Consider the following 16,822-nt stretch of genomic DNA (forward strand, 5'->3'; position numbering starts at 1 on the left):
ATGAGATCTGAGGGAAAGCAACATGGATCTCTGCCTGGTCTAGAAGAGAAAACCTGTGGACTTCAGAGAGATGCCCTGCTGGCTACTGTGAGAGAGGTTCCTGGATGTGGAAAAGTAAAGAGAAATAAGTTTCTTTTTATCATATGTCTTGTAGTAAGGATAAAGCTTACTGGGAAATGATATATAATGAATTGAAAAAGATGTTTAAAATAACTTTGGGGGGAAACCAGAATCTTTTCTCTTGGGAATTACAGGGTAAAAACCACCTAAACTGTACATAAACTTATTCATGTATAAGTTTACCACAGCAGCAAGAATGTTACTTACCCCAAAATGGAAATAAGTAGTCCCAGCGAAAGAAGAATGGATACAAAAACTTATGGAATATGCAGAAATGGCAAAACTTACCAGGAGAATAAAAAATCAAGGCAACAAGCTTTTTATAAAAGAATGGAAATGGTTTGTGGAGTATGTACAAATAAAATTGTAAACAGATAAAAACACTGGCAGGTTGATTGCAACGGCCTACGGTTTTATAAGAGTATATATTTAAAGTAGTTTGTTTTTAAAGGAGGAAATTAAGTGAATTTGGATATGCAGAAGATATTAAAAATAAAGGTATGGAGCTGCAGAAAGAGAGGGAAAGAGGTCAAATTGGGAAATGTTAATTAAAATGATTGTAAAATTAATGAAATGTATAAAGTTGAAAAGCATAAATAAAAATTAAAAAGAGAGAGGTTCCTGGACTGGCTAGACTGCTACACTGCCCTCAGGGAAGTGGATTGCCTTGAAGCAGAGGCTGTTTCTCCACAATGACAAGGATTTAGTTTTGTTTAGTTATTTATAAAAGCATTTATTATTTCAGGACAATGCGCAACGATATGTTTAAATCTATGTGTCTATATAGTTCTAATGAAGGGGGGGAGGGAGAGAGAAGCAATCACGGCAATGATGAAGCAATCAAGGCTATTTGAGAAAACATTAAGCAGCTGCAGAGGCGGGTCTGCTGCTTCTTTTAAAAAAAGTCCCATCAGTACCGAGATCCTGCAGGAAGAGAAACGCCCATTGGCTGAAAACGGAGAAAGTGGAAGTTTGCTTTGTTTTTGGCGCGAGGGAGCCATGGCTGCTGCTGCTGCTGCTGCTGGTCCCGTGCAGAGTCTTTGCGATGAAGCCACTTGCTCCATCTGCCTGGATTATTTCAAGGATCCGGTGATGATCCCGGAGTGTGGGCACAACTTCTGCCGGTCCTGCTTGATCCAGTCCTGGGGGGAGTCGGAGGCGGAGGCTTTCTGCCCCCACTGCAGAGAAACGGTTCAGGAAAGGCGCCTCATCCCAAACTGGCCGTTGCAAAACGTGGTAGAAATAGCCAAGAAGCTGAGTCTTCAAGAGGGGAAGGAGGAAGGAGTAAAAGAAAAGGTTTGTGAGAAGCATCAGGAGCCCCTGAAACTCTTCTGCAAGGAGGACGGAGCCCCCATTTGTCTTGTGTGCGACAGATCCAAAGAGCACGTGTGTCACGAGACGATTCCTCTGAAAGAGGCTTCCAAGGAGTACAAAGTAGGAAATTATTCTGGATTTTGGGTTTTTTGGATTCTTCTTGGGAGCTTTTCTGTAGCTCTTAGGTTACACGGGATGGAGGGACTTCAATTTTGTGTCAAATTCAGATATGCAAAACTCTTCCCCCCCCCCATTGCAAAATTTGGCTTTCAATATGTGTTTTGCTGCTTTTATTTTTCTACATCACCTTCTCTTAGCTTAGTTGGAAAATACAACTTGCACACTGCTCCTATCTTTTTTAACGTTGATTATTATTTTTGCTTATAAAAACACGGGGCTGTCCATCCCCCTGAATAAATACTGATTTTATGCAAGTTTCTACACCATTTCTATAATAATATATCAAAAATAAATTTAAAAAATCATTAACCACTGCTTATTCTCAATAAAATGAATTAAATTCGAAAAAATTCTAGAATGTTCCAGAGCACTTTATGTGATAAAGAGCTAATAGCAAGGCCACCAAGAGGTCAGCTTAACTGTGTGGCGTAATGGTTAGAGTGTTACACTAGAACCTGGGACAGGCATAGGCAAATTTGGCCCTCCAGATGTTTTGGGACTACAACTCCCATGATCCCTAGCTAACAGGACCAGTGGTCAGGGATTATGGGAATTGTAGTCCCCAAAAATCTGGAGGGCCGAGTTTGCCTACGCCTGGCCTTGGGAGGGCAGGATTCAAATCCCCACTCAGCCATGAAGCTTGCTGGGTGACCTTGGGCCAGTCACCATCTCTTAGCCACAACAGGGTTGTTGTGCGGATGAAATGGGGAGGAAGAGAACCATGGATACCACCTTGAGATTCTTGGAAGATAATGGTATATCAGTGTGATAAATAAAATAAATAAACAATCAACACTTCTGCTTCTCTGATTCAAACCTGAGCTTTTGGGTTTGTTTGTTTTTAGGGACTGATGTGTAGACGCCTGGAGATTCTGAGGAGAGAGAGAGAAAGAATTCTGGCCTATCAAGAAGACGTGAAAAAGGAATGTGAGGACCTCCTTGTAAGTGTCACTGTTGTTACTAGTGATGTAAAAATTGGGCAAAATAAAAAAATTCCTTCCAGTAGCACCTTAAAGACCAACTAAGTTAGTTCTTGGTATGAGCTTTCGTGTGCATGCACACTTCTTCAGATACACTGAAACAGAAGTTGCCAGATCCTTCTATATAGTGAGAATGTGGGGAGGGGTATTACTCAGAAGGGTGGTGGGAATGGGAGATTGGCAGATAGCTGAGATGAGCCTGTTGGCGACTCTTAACGACTGCAATAGGTCTTACAGGAAAAGGCAAGGGGTGAGAAGGTGAAACATGGCTTAGTCATGTATAATGAGATAAGAATCCAATGTCTCTGTTCAGACCAGGTCTCTCCATGGTTTTAAGTTTGGTAATGAGTTGCAATTCAGCAGCTTCTCTTTCCAGTCTATTTCTGAAATTCCTGAAAATCATTAAATTTCTGGTGAAAGGTGTCCAGGGTCTGTTGACCATGTGTCCAGATGATAAAAATATCGTTAATGTATCGCAGGTACAAGAGAGGTTTGAGTGGGTAGGAGTTTAGTAAACGTTGTTCTAAATCTGCCATGAAGATGTTGGCAAAAAATTGGGGTTTGGCTTTTGATTGGTCAGAGAATGGATGGAGGCAGGACCCAATGGAAAGCAAGGCAGATATTTTATTTATTTTTTGCAAGAGAATTCCCTCCCCTCCTCCCAAGGACGGAAAGACCCTGAACAAGTGTGCAGGAATCTTTAAAGACTTTTGACATTGCCCAACCCCCTTAGCCAAAGACCACCCCAAAATCATACATACATCATAGGAGGCGGTCTACAGCAGAAATCCTGTCTGCCAGGATACCTGATAATGGTTGCGGTTTGCGTTACGTGGGCAGCCTGGCCATTCTTTTGTGATGGTTAATACTTTAGCTCCTGAATCCAGGTCACGGGCTCACCCTATTCATGTACAAATATGCTCTTAAGACAGGATTTATAAGCGAAAGGACAATGGGAAGGATTTCTCCATTTGCCTCCCTTAGGGCAGAGGAATATTTGAGGTCATTGGGAGAGTCAAAATGGCTTCAGGACTGCTCCTGTATTATTTCAGACACATGGTTTATATATTTAGATATGTATGCATTTATGAATATTCTATATTTGAGACATTAGAATTCTTATAACTTTTGTTTAGAACTTAATGCTATTTTTTATTTTAGAATATACAGAATATAAAGTATGAAATATTACAATCAATTATAAGTTTCTATTTTTAACAGTACGTTCTATGTTATATCTGTTTCATTACTAAGCATGTGTATATACATATCTACTTTCCTTGTTTCTACTATTGTGACTTTCCTCCACCACAGCTCGACGTCCTTTGTTCTTTTCTTATAACTTAACACTGTGTTATATATATTAGTTACTTTAACCCTATGAACAATCATACGATGTTTATTCTTAACTTTACAAACTTAATCAATGCATATCAATAAATTTATTTTGGAATGATAAATTCATCTGTATTCATACTTCACCCTTATTCTTGTAAATGTTACCTGGCTGGGGTAACCTGGCTAAATTTGGAGACGTGTGAATTTCAGAAGATTGCTGTATTTCACTGCATATTTTTTTCAGGAAGATATATTTGGCAAATTCACTGGTACAGGAGAAGCTGGGCACTTTCCAGACCTATATTGGCATTTTCTGCCTCCTGGAGTTACCTCTCTACCACCTGTCCTGCTAGTTTTGAGCTGGCAGCTGACCTAACCCTCTGACCCGGTACAAAAATGGATATATTACTATTTTTTTAGGAAACTCAAGCCATCTTGGAGCTTTAAAGTAAATGGGGAATGCTGGGGAGGAAAATGCCACCTCTGCCCTCCTCCTGTTCCTACTTGTTTAAGGTGCCAGTCTAAAGCACCATGTTTCCTTTAATGCCTGAAGGGAGCTTCTTCACCAGCAGGAAGTTGTGACCGTGAAAAGTCAGAAGTGGAAGTCTCACGTCTGTTTTCGTGAGTTCCCATATTCCCCTCTGCTTTTCTTCTCTTCCCGCACCTTGCAGAAATTAACAGAAGCTGAGAGGCAGAAGACAGCGGAGAAGTTCAGACAACTGCACCAGTTTATCGAAGAACAAGAAAAATGTCTGCTGAATGAGATAGAAAAGGTGGAGAAGGAGATTGCAAGGAAAAGGGAAGAGCACCTGGCCCGGCTCTCCAGGGAACTCTCCTATGTGAAAAGGCTCATCCAGGAGATGCAGGAAAAGCGGCAGCAGCCAGAGAGTGAATTCCTGCAGGTAAGACAGTGGCAGGAAGAGCACAAGGCTCCACGTCAGGAAAAGGATGGCTGCAGACCAGCAACCTTTTTCAGCAGGGGGCCAGTCCACTGTCCCTCAGACATTATGGGGGGCCAGACTATATTTTGAAAAAAATATATGAACAAATTCCTATGCCCCGCAAATAATCCAGAGATGCATTTTAAATAAAAGCACACATTCTACTCATGTAAAAACACGCTGACTGTCCACGGGCCATATTGAGAAGGCGATTGGGCTGGATCCGGCCCCCAGCCTTAGTTTGCCTACCCATGAAGTAGGCACATAAAGGGGCTCAATTGGTGGAGCCTCAAGCCAGGTCTCTTGTGCATCCAATAGACGTGGGATGGATCATTCCTCATTTGCACTTTATAAATCGATATGCAAACTGAATTACAAACACCCGTCAGCATTTGCAGTTCTCTGGACTTTCTAAGGCAGTTCTCCAACCAAGCAAAGTGTACAATTTACCCAACTGCTGAAAATTGGACTATTCAGCCATCCCTACCCAAAACTTTGGTGTGTGTGCTATGAGACTGACATCAAAGGGCAGGAGTGTTCCTCCATTCCAAGGTCTGAGGGGTCTTCATAGCCTGGCCTGTGGTGTGTAGTGATTTCCCTTCTCTTTTCCCCTCTAGGATGTGAGGAGCACCTTGCAGAGGTGAGTGGATCCTGCTCATTCCTGTTAGCATGCCGGGAGGGATTAAAGAGGAGAGTACATAAGATCTGCCTCCTGTAGGAGAGACTAGACCTACAGCATTTCACAAGTAAAACCAGGGCCCTCTTTTTTGACCTTGTTGTGCCCCAGTTCTCCCTCCAAGCATCAGGCTTAGAGCAGCACCTAACTCCCCACTATCAAACAGGTCTGGAAGCTCTTCTCTGCCTTCTGCATATCCTACTCACTCTGCGATAGTTTCAAACATCTGAAAGAGAATTTCTATGGGGGACATATTTCAGGGCCATGGGAGCATTCCAGGGTTGTCCCACAGGGTTCCATCTTGTCCCCATTGCTTTTTAACATCCACATGGAGCCACTGAGCACTTCCCTTAATAATAACAATAACGTTTTGATGGCAGGCCGAAAGGTTTTCATATTTCCAGGCTTTGAAATTACCTTTTCAATACTTTCATATATACCTTTACGACAGAGGTAGTTATATATTGGAAAGCGTAATGCTGGTGGTCAACAAAAGAGTGTGTGTGTGCGCGCACACACACAAAAAATGCAAATATGGATTTTGCACTAAGCTATGGAACAAAGAGGGTGTTGGTTGCCTCAGGCAGCAGGGGCCAGAATAGGTGGCTACCATCTTCCTGAACAAACACCTCAGCAGTGGCAAGGCTTCTTCCTTCTTGAGTTAGGCTACCTCTCTGTCTGGCCTGGTCACCTTCTGGAGGCTTGGGGTTTGGCTGTTTTGGACCCCATAGCGAGGAAGTATCTCTCCCCTCTGTGTCTGCCTGTCCCTCTAGGCTCTCTACCATTCTCTTCCTCCTCTCAGCTTTCTTTCCTTTACCAGGAATTGTGGAATTGACCGGACTAATATTTTGTTTCCTTTCACCAGGTATGACAAAAGACAGAAATTGGAGAATCCGCCAACTTTCCCTCCCAAGCTGAAGAGAAAGACCTCCAGATTCTGTGATATAGACCAACTTCTGGATTCTGCCATGAAGAAATTCCAAGGTAATAAAATAATGACTACAATGATTTTATTCTGGGCATTATGTAAGTCAAAAAGTGAGCACACCAGGCTCATATTATATTGTACACACAGGTCCCGTTATCTGTCTGCTTGTTACATGAACACTCAGTTAGACAAACACAAAGAATTATAGTCAAATCTCGCTGCACACACACCTGATTTAGATGTCTGAACAGCTGAAGTTTGCCCACTTCTTTACTCGTTTGTGCTTTGGTGCCATTTTCGGGCAGAGGCCATGGAGGGAGGGTGAGGGGAGAGAGATCAGGACAATCTGTCTCTTTTTAGCTGGTTGGCTGCACCCATTTTAGGAAGAAACCATGGCAGAGAAAAGATCACGGGTTAGATAGATGCCTCAGTTATTTGGCAAGAACACATATTTGAAATGAAAGAATGTGGTACTTACACTTCTTATCTTTTTTTCTTCTCTAGACTCCCTTTCATTCAGAGAACAGCTTCAGCAAGGTAATTTCCAATGAGGAACCCCAATTCACAGGAGGGGTGGGGAACAGGTACTTCTTTGTGGTTAAACAGTCAGTTCTGCGGACTTTGGAAGCACATTCAATAGCTTAGCTCTGGGTCTATAGTAGCATTTAGTTTCTTTATATGTACAATGAATGACCAGAGGATGGGTTTGAAGGTACAGGTGTGGGGTAGATTTTTGTGGGGGTGCTGGCATCCCTGCGAAGAACCTGCATGCCATTCTGGGACCAATGACTTAGGAGTTTGGTTCCTACCTATAAACTATTTCATTGACTTTTCCCCTTACGAAATCCCACTGGGTCAGCCCTAACATCCAGTTTTCATTTACAGTGGTGCCCCACAAGACGAAATTAATTCGTTCCGCAAGTTTTGTTGTCTAGCGAATTTTTCGTCTTGCGAATCACGAAATCCCATAGGAATGCATTGAAAATCAATTAATGCGTTCCTATGGTCAAAAAAAGTCCAAACAAAGCCAAATTTGGTACAACAACAGTTTATTAACTGCTCTTTAAAGTCACACATACTGTAAAGAGCAGTTCAAAAATTGAAGGGAAAATAAATTAACTTTATAAACATGACAGAAAAACATTTAAAAATCAACAAAGTGTACAGTACATTTTCTAAGACTCTGGGGGACCACTCGAAGAAGGCTCCTCTTCCACTCTTTGCTTCTTGCTCAAGAACCTGTCCATAGTCTGCTGCTTCATCCGCCTTTTCAGCACCTCCCTGAAAGGCGACATGACCCTCGTATCAAAAATGTTCCCAACGTCATGTGCCACGTGCTTCTCAGGGTGGTGCTGCTCTGCAAAAGTCTGCACCTCTTTCCACTTCAGGCAAATGTCCCTCAGTTTTTCAGAGGACAGCCGTTCCTCAGTTGCTTCCTCCTCTTCCAGTGAGGCCTGCTCCTGCGCAGCCTCTGCCTGCAGTTCGACCAGCTCCACGGTGGTCAGCTCGTCTTGCTCCACCAGCTCGCAGACGTCCTCCTCCGTGACCTCCAGGCCCATGGTCCTCCCCAAGGCAACAATGTCCTGCACCACTGTTGACTCTGGTGCATCAGAGTCACTTGGTGCCACACAGTCCGGCCACAGGCTGCGCCAAGCGCAATTCAAATTTCTCTGGCTGATCCCGTCCCAGGCCGTGGTGATCATCTTCAAGCAGGTGACGATGTCGAAGTGGTCCTTCCAGAATTCCTGCAGGGTGATGGTGGTGCAATCAGTCACCTCGAAGCATCGCCTGAAAAGCTTGGTGTAGAGTTTTTTGAAATTGGCAAAGACCTGCTGATCCATCGGCTGGAGCAGTGGCGTGGTGTTAGGCGGCAGGAACATGATGCTGATGAAGCTGAACTCCTCCAACAAGTCCTCCTCAAGGCCTTTAGGATGAGCAGGAGCATTGTCCATCAGAAGCAAAGCCTTCAGCGGCAGGTCATTGCCCAGCAGGTACTGTTTGACAGCAGGGCCAAAAGCAAGACTGACCCAGTCCACAAACAGCACACGTGTGACCCAAGCCTTGCTGTTGGATCGCCACATGACACTCAGCCGCTCCTTGTCGATCTTGTGTCTCTTGAAGGCCCGTGGGTTCTCCGAGTGGTACACCAGCAGGGGCTTGATCTTCAGGTCGCCGCTTGCATTCGCACAGAAGAGCAGGGTCATACGGTCCTTCATGGGCTTGTGGCCAGGCAACTTGGCCTCCTCCTGTGTGATGAAAGTCCTTTTGGGCATCCTCTTCCAAAACAGCCTGGTCTCGTCGCAGTTGAAGACCTGCTGTGGAACGTAGCCCTCCATCTTCACAACCTCCAGGAACTCCGCTGCAAAGTCTTCAGCCGCAGGAACATCAGAACTGGCAGCCTCTCCATGCCTGACCATGCTGTGGATGCCAGATCTTGTCTTGAACCGTTCAAACCAACCTCTGCTTGCCTTGAAGACTTCTGGCTCGCCTGAGGTTCCTGGCTGTTCCCGGATGAGGTCAGCGTGCAAGGCCTTGGCCTTCTCACAAATGACGGCCTCAGACACTGTGTCCCCTGCACGCTGCTTCTCTTCTATCCAGATGAGCAACTTCTCGACCTCCTCCAGAACAGCTGGGCGGTTCTTCACGATCCTGGTGACTCCCTTGGCTGCATCAGTCGCCAGGATCTTCTCCCTCATCTTCAGGATGGTCCCGATGGTTGATGGATTCCTCCCGTACTCCCTGGCGATGTCCGTCACACGCATTCCGCCGTCGTGCTTCCGGATGATCTCCTTCTTCATTTCCAGCGTCACCTTCTCCTTCTTCCTCTCGCCGGCCACCGCAGCAGCAGTCTTCTTGGGTCCCATGGCAGCACAGCTCTTACCTTCGTAAACTCAGAAAAAGAAAAAAAAAATCAGTGATGTGCTTCAAATCCAAAAAATTCAAAAGCACCCAGCCACCCACCACACAGAAATTAAAACCCAGAACCAAGTCCTTGAATCCCAAAAACCCCAACCCAAAATCCAAAACCCCCCAAAAAAGTTTTAAAAGTTTAACTTACCAAATGGATGCAAGAGAAGTTCTGGAAAAGCTTCAACAATCAATCACCAAAGTCTTCAGAAACCTCAAATGGCTGCAAAATAAGTTTTGGAAAAGCTTCAAAAATCACCAATGCCTTCAAAAACCTCAACTGTTCCCACAGACACCCACCCACCCACCACACAGAAATTGCAAACCCCTCCCCAACTGCTCCCCCAGCCCCTCCCCAACTGCTGCAAACCCCTCCCCAACTGTTCCCCCACCCAGACAAAATTTTTTTTTTCAAAAAATAACAACATAGCTCAATGGTTCCAGATTCCTGCAGAAACCTCTCCAACTGTTCCCCCAGCCAGCCAGCACTCAGAAATTCAAACTCAGGAAAGAAAATTTGAAAAAAAACCACCTGGCCCAATGGTCACAGAAAATCATAAAAATTCCCAAAAAAGCCCCACAAGCTCCCAGATTCCTGCAGAAACCTCTCCAACTGTTCCCCCAGCCAGCCAGCACTCAGAAATTCAAACTCAGGAAAAATTTTTTGAAAAAAAACCACCTGGTCCAATGGTCACAGAAAATCATAAAAATTCCAAAAAAAAGCCCCACAAGCTCCCAGATTCCTGCAGAAACCTCTCCAACTGTTCCCCCAGCCAGCCAGCACTCAGAAATTCAAACTCAGGGGAAAAAAATTTGAAAAAAACAACCTGGCCCAATGGTCACAGAAAATCATAAAAATTCCAAAAAAAGCCCCACAAGCTCCCAGATTATCGCAACCCCCCCCACAACACCAAGTCCTTGAATCCCAAACACCCCAACCCAAAATCCAAAACCCCCCAAAAAAGTTTTAAAAGTTTAACTTACCAAATGGATGCAAGAGAAGTTCTGGAAAAGTTTTGGAAAAGCTTCAAAAGTGAGCAAAGTCTGAGAAAAGGCTACAAAACCACGTGCTAACAGTTGCTCCTCGAAGTCAAGTCGCAACTGCAGCTGTTCAAGCTAAGCACCCTTTGTTTTAACGGTTTTAAGAAAAAGGAAACAAAGTCGCGAGACGTTTTCGTCTTGCGAAGCAAGCCCATAGGGAAATTCGTCTTGCGAGGCAACTCGAAAACGGAAAAACCTTTCGTCTAGCAAGTTTTTTGTCTTGCGAGGCATTCGTCTTGCGAGGTACCACTGTACATGGAACCTTCCTTACGTTTTGTTTCCCATCTACACAATCTGGAGGTCCTTTTGGAGGTTCCCAGCCTTTCCTTGGGTTTCAATGTCCTGAAGGTCATTAAAAAGGGCATCAGCAAGCACCCAGTCTCTGTTGATTCTCCTCATATGGGGGAGGATGTTGGGATATGAGTGCTCGCCAGCTGCGAACCAGCAGCTCATTGTTTACATCATGTGATTCTTATGATGTGACTGAGCGTGAGACGGGATATTCAACTCTATTCTCAGGGCTGTGTACCAAGTGTAACTTGAGATCTTCCTGTTGTTGCTGCAAAGGAGGAGTGAGTGAGTTGTACAGAGGTTTCTGAGAGAGCAGACATGTTTTGTACTAGCTCGTCTACAGTGTACAGTCCGGGAATAAAGTAGAATGAGTCAGACAACTTTCAGACTGTCGTCTTTCTTCTGCTGAGATGCAAGGGGAAAGGGAGTGTGCATCTCTCGAGAGGGAGGTGTCACTTATTATTGATCTCCCTGGACTGACCAAAGACCAGCCAGGGGCAGATCACCGGCAGCAGGCCCCAGTGCTTGGGAAGAGGAGTCAGCCTTTCCCGAGTTGGCCAATAGCCAACAGTGTCTTGCCCAGGCTGGTCCAGCAGTGGAACAAAGGCCTGAGCCGTCTCCTCAGACATCCACCCACAGCTGCCGTGCATAGTGCTTCAACCATCACACAATCCTGCAATTCTTATTAGATCAGCCCCACATGGGGAAGCTAAGGACACTTTTCCAGAAAGCCTTTACCAAAAATTTTGTTAACATTCTGAAAGAATTTTAGAAGTTTAATGAGGCAGGACTTCCTGTTGCACGAGACCCTTGGAATTAGATTTCAAATTTCTGCCAATTCTTCCTCTGAAAATTTGCTCTGTCAGTATTTTTAACAATTCTGGTTTCAATAGCTTTCCCCCACCTGTTTACTTGGGGCAGCTTTGAACCTGCCTCCAGCTCTCCTCTGGATCCTTTAAAAATACTGTTACCGCAGTGCCGGCCCTCCCATCCTCCGCTATGGATCCCCATTTCATTGATGGATTTGGAATGACTTTATTCTGTTGTTGTCTAGTATGGTTTACAATGTCTGATTTTTACCTGTTACTTTAATTTCATCTGACTACAACTTTCTTATTTCCAGTTACTTGTTCTTTGATGTGAAATGAGGAAACAACATATGCTTTTTTATGAAGTGATTATTTGTAACTACAATTTTGTGAGATATAGCCCTTAAACTTTATATCTTTTTCTTCCTCAGATAATTGGTCATTCGGACAACAGTTTCAGAAAGGTAAATTTCCAATGGAGGCCCACATTCACGGGAGGGGTCTGGTGTTTCATTGGAATTAAGGAGTCTGTTCTGCAGAGTTGGGAACCATCAATAGCTTTAGTCTTGCTGTTTGGGTTCCTCATATGTAAAACAGAGGGTGGTGGGCTTGAGAGTGCAGAACTGGGTGTTTGGAGAGTTCCTCCACTTACAAAGGAACTGCCCACAAGTGTGAGAGCAATGATGGAGGAATTCTGTTCCTGCCTAGAGCTTGTCTGATGCCTCCAGGGATCCCACATTCATGGCAGGAAGGCAATGGCTCCCCCCGCTTTCGGGCTCCCTTCACCTGAGATTCAGGGACAGGCTTGCGAGTAGCCATACTTTTTTGTTATAACTTCCATTAACAGAATCTCCCCCAGATGTCAGGACTCAAATCACGAAGGGAGATATGTGAAGTCTTCTGGCTACTAAATACAACCTTTCCAGACTTCTGTTCCTGCTTTCAGAGATACTCCCTCTGAACACAGAGGCTTCAGTTACAGTGGTACCTCGGGTTACAGACGCTTCAGGTTACAGACTCTGCTAACCCAGAAATAGTACCTCAGGTTAAAAACTTTGCTTCAGGATGAGAATAGAAATTGCGCCGCCGCGGCAGGAGACCCCATTCGCTGAAGTGGTGCTTCAGGTTAAGAACAGTTGCAGGTTAAGAACGGACCTCCAGAATGAATTAAGTTCTTAACCCTGAGGTACCACTGTAGTTATCTTGACACTCTCAGCCTGTAACTGGCTACATTTTTATTGTCTCCTGTTTTCCCCAGGCAACTAGCCTTATTGAGTAGATTAAATCCAAGAGAGAAGCATTAAACAAAGACTCCATTCCAAAATTACATGAATATGAATATGAATCTTAGCTTTGCAAATGCTGCCAATTAGCTGGTCTTCAGAGTTTGTCAATTATCTGGTCAGGGAGAAATCTGCAGTTTGAAATAGGACAGCAAAGGAAGGCCGAGGAGGAGGAGAAGACATTAATTATCTTTTAAAAAAATAAATATTCCTGTTGTGGAAGAGCACAATTGCAATAAGGAGAAACAACTGAGGGAGAGAACTCGTTTATGTTGCTGTAAAGTATAGACAGAGAGAAAATGAGTAACTTGGGTTTATTAATTTAAACATGTCTACTCTGTGTAGGACTAGCATCAGAAACGAGCTAAACAATTTCAGTGGCTGTTCTTTAGAAATACACGTGTGCAATTCAATAACATGATGAAGGCCTGAATATGGCCCCCAAGTGATGTTATTTGAGGGTAGTATCACCTGGACCACGCAAATGAAATGAGGTCAGAAGCAGCCACAAACACAGCATAAACTGTGGTGTGAAGAAGCCCTTTGTCTGCATGCAAAAGTGGGGCCCAGCAGCATAAGAAAATTTTAGGATCACAAGCAGGCAAGAGCAAAAAATGCATGAAAAGAGACTCTTTCAGCCTCTCTGTCTGGCTCACAGAGTTAGGGATTTCCTAACTCAACCCTAACCCCCAGCTTAGCTGACACCCTCCATATGCCCAAATATACTGGAAATCACACTTTTCATTATTTTTAAAAGAATAATAATGATTAATAATTCATAATAATAATTTATATGCCTGTGTAATAAACAAAAATCTGCCCTTACTCCGTTATGGGGGACACAAGAGCCCTTATAGAGTCCTTTGTAGGTTCTCCATCGGTCGGAGAAAATAACAGAGGCCAACCAGAGAATATTGAGAAGCAAAGCAGCTAGTAAGCCTGTTCTTTATTGAACTGTTGCAGCAGGGTGCCCCCTTCACACGCAGGAGAAGGAGGAGGACCCTGAACAAAGGTGTGCCCGCCCTTATATAGATATTTTAAATTGCCCGCCCTACAGTCCAAGACCACCCCCCAGAAACATCTTGCAGTGGTACCTCAGGTTAAGTACTTAATTCGTTCTGGAGGTCCGTACTTAACCTGAAACTGTTCTTAACCTGAAGCACCACTTTAGCTAATGGGGCCTCCTGCTGCCACTGCACCGCCGGAGCACAATTTCTGTTCTTATCCTGAAGCAAAGTTCTTAACCTGAAGCACTATTTCTGGGTTAGCGGAGTCTGTAACCTGAAGCATATGTAACCCGAAGTACCACTGTACTTACATCACAGAAAGGGTGTAGCCCAAGACCACCACCCCAGATATATCATACCTACATCACAGAAAAGGTGGTCTACAACAGAAATCTGAGTGCATTGTTTATCTCCTGTCTGGCAGGTTACCTGTTGATGGTCACTTGATTGGATTACCTGGGGAGCCTGGCCAGTCGTTTGTAATGATAAATACTTAGTTCCTGAGCCAGTTCACAGCTCACCCTATTCATACACAGACATATCCTTCTGACAGGATTTGTGAAGGAGAAGACAATGGGGAGGCTTTTCCAATTTCCTTCGACCTTGCAGAGAAATGTTTGAGGTCAATTTGGGAGGGACAAAATGGTTTCAGGACTTTTTCTGTGGGATTTCAGACATGTGGTTTATATATCTATGTATGTGCTTGGTTGGTACATTTATGAACATTTATTTTATATATATAAATATAAATATATATGCCTTAAAAAATTGTTTCACCTGGAATAACTGGAGGAGCACAATATAAATACATTGAGTATAAAAACAACAGAAACCTGGTTCACTTGGGGCAAGTCTGGAAGAAGCGGAGGAGGGTCCCAATCCAGAATGCAATGCAAAGAACTCCCAATTATTTGAGAGGGGATCTAGTCTGGGCATCTTTGGATCAGGATATTCATCTCCAACTCTCAGCTGACTTTGCCTCTCTTCTCTTTCCCTCATCATCTCCTCAACAGCAAATGTCACTCTGGATCCAGACACAGCTGATACCAGGCACATCCTGTCTGAGGATCGGAAAAGTTTGAGACTGGGAGAAAAACCTCGTGAAAGATACAGCGACTACTGTCCTCCTATGTTAGGACGTGAGGGATTCACAGCAGGCAAACATTTCTGGGAAGTCAATGTGGAAAATGGAGGGGAATGGGTTGTAGGGGTTGCTGTGAGGTCTGTGAGCAAGAATGGATTTCCCCTAAGTCCCGAGGGAGGGATCTGGGCTGTACAATTGAAAGGTGGTCAGCACAAGACCTGCAGTTCCTTTAATCCCCTTCTTCTGCCCCTGAATGGGAAGCTCAAGAGGATCCGGGTGACTCTGGACTATGAAGGCGGATGTGTGTCTTTTTGTAATGCTGACTCGGGAACCAAACTCTACACTTTCTCAGGAGCCTGGTTCAATGGAGAGACCCTTCTCCCTTTCTTTCGGGTGGATACAGTTTCTACCCACCTTGAGATCTGCTGAGGAGACTAAATCTGCCTCACCAGAATGACACACACAACACACATGTGTAATTGAATTTATATATCGCCCTATACTTGGGGGGTCTCAGGGTGGTTCTCTCTCTCTCTCTCTCTCTCTCTCTCTCTCTCTCTCTCACACACACACACACACACACACACACATATAGAGCCCTTTGGGCAGCTTTTGAGGGGTCCTTTGGGAGGATTCATTCCAGTCACAATCAGCATAAATAATAAAACAAAAATAAGGCTTTGTATTGTTTTTCTTCCCTTTCCCAGAATCCCCCCTGCAGCTTATTTTTTAAAGAGACAGTAACACTTTAACTTTCCCAATAAATAACATATTCCTCAAAAGGGTTCCGCTTCCATCACCTTCAATCCTACTTTCATTCTTCCACCTTCCCAGCAGCTGAGGATTTGGCCTGCCAAAGGAAAGCCTGCAAAACAGATGCACCTCACCATCCCTGGGGGGGGGGGGGGGGTTGGTTCTCTCAGTGGGGAGAAGAGGTGCTGAAGTCCTGTTATGATAGTGAGACTCATGGCACTGCCTCTCTTCCAGTATCTGGGGTTGCCATATGTCTGGGTTTTCCAGGACATGTCCTCTGCTGGGGGGGGGGGCAGCATGCCCCTCTGGGCAGATTTTTGCAGTTTACATGAAGTGTCCGGGTTTGGGTTTATTTTACTTATTATTATTGGCCGCACTAGGTCTGGTGGCATTTCCACTGGCCACCAGGCCTTGCACGGGCTTCTGGCCTCCCATTGTCCAGAGACGCAGCATCTCGTGAGCAGGAGGCCAAGGACAGCAAAGGTAAGGGAGGGGAGGGAAGGGAAGGAGGGGGCGAACAGGAAGGGGGCGAACCATGGGGATGGGGGCGAACCATGGGGATGGGGGAGGTGCCCTAAATGTGTCCCTGATTTTGTGCTTTGGAATATGGCAACCCTACCAGTATCTTACTTTGTGGAATCCAGCCCCAATAAAACATACAGTAAAGTGAAACACACACAGGGGAAAGGGAATTGTCCATATGATTCATTTGATTTTACAAGCTTTATGTACTGCTTGATTGATTATAACAAAACTAATCCGTTGAAGAAGAAGAAGAAGAAGAGTTTGGATTTGATATCCCGCCTTTCACTCCCCTTCAGGAGTCTCAAAGCGGCTAACATTCTCCTTTCCCTTCCTCCCCCACAACAAACACTCTGTGAGGTGAGTGGGGCTGAGAGACTTCACAGAAGTGTGACTAGCCCAAGGTCACCCAGCAGCTGCATGTGGAGGAGCGGAGACGCGAACCCGGTTTCCCAGATTACGTGACTACCGCTCTTAACCACTACACCACACTGGTTTACATGCACCCACAGCCCAAATATAAACATTAAAATACTAAAGAAATTCTTTATGAAAACAGGAATTCAAAAACATTCAAATGATAATTAAATCCAGCAATAGCCTAATTTCAATTTCTACGTGTCAGGTTAGAATTGCCTAAACAAAAAC

The 16,822-nt window shown here is 44.5% G+C and overlaps 1 protein-coding gene across 1 annotated transcript; it reads left to right on the plus strand.

Moving 5' to 3' along the window:
• The first annotated feature begins 933 nt into the window (after positions 1 to 933).
• Positions 934 to 15,420, plus strand: LOC309524857 (E3 ubiquitin-protein ligase TRIM7-like). Its single transcript, XM_082209993.1, has 8 exons — positions 934 to 1,554; positions 2,460 to 2,555; positions 4,604 to 4,834; positions 5,491 to 5,513; positions 6,415 to 6,533; positions 6,982 to 7,014; positions 11,957 to 11,989; positions 14,829 to 15,420. The coding sequence occupies exons 1-8, from the start codon at positions 949 to 951 to the stop codon at positions 15,326 to 15,328; spliced, it is 1,641 nt and encodes a 546-aa protein (XP_082066119.1). The 5' UTR covers positions 934 to 948; the 3' UTR covers positions 15,329 to 15,420.
• The last annotated feature ends 1,402 nt before the right edge of the window (positions 15,421 to 16,822 follow it).

Source organism: Podarcis vaucheri (assembly GCF_965113315.1).
Source record: "Podarcis vaucheri genome assembly, chromosome: 2".
Classification (NCBI taxonomy): domain Eukaryota; kingdom Metazoa; phylum Chordata; class Lepidosauria; order Squamata; family Lacertidae; genus Podarcis; species Podarcis vaucheri.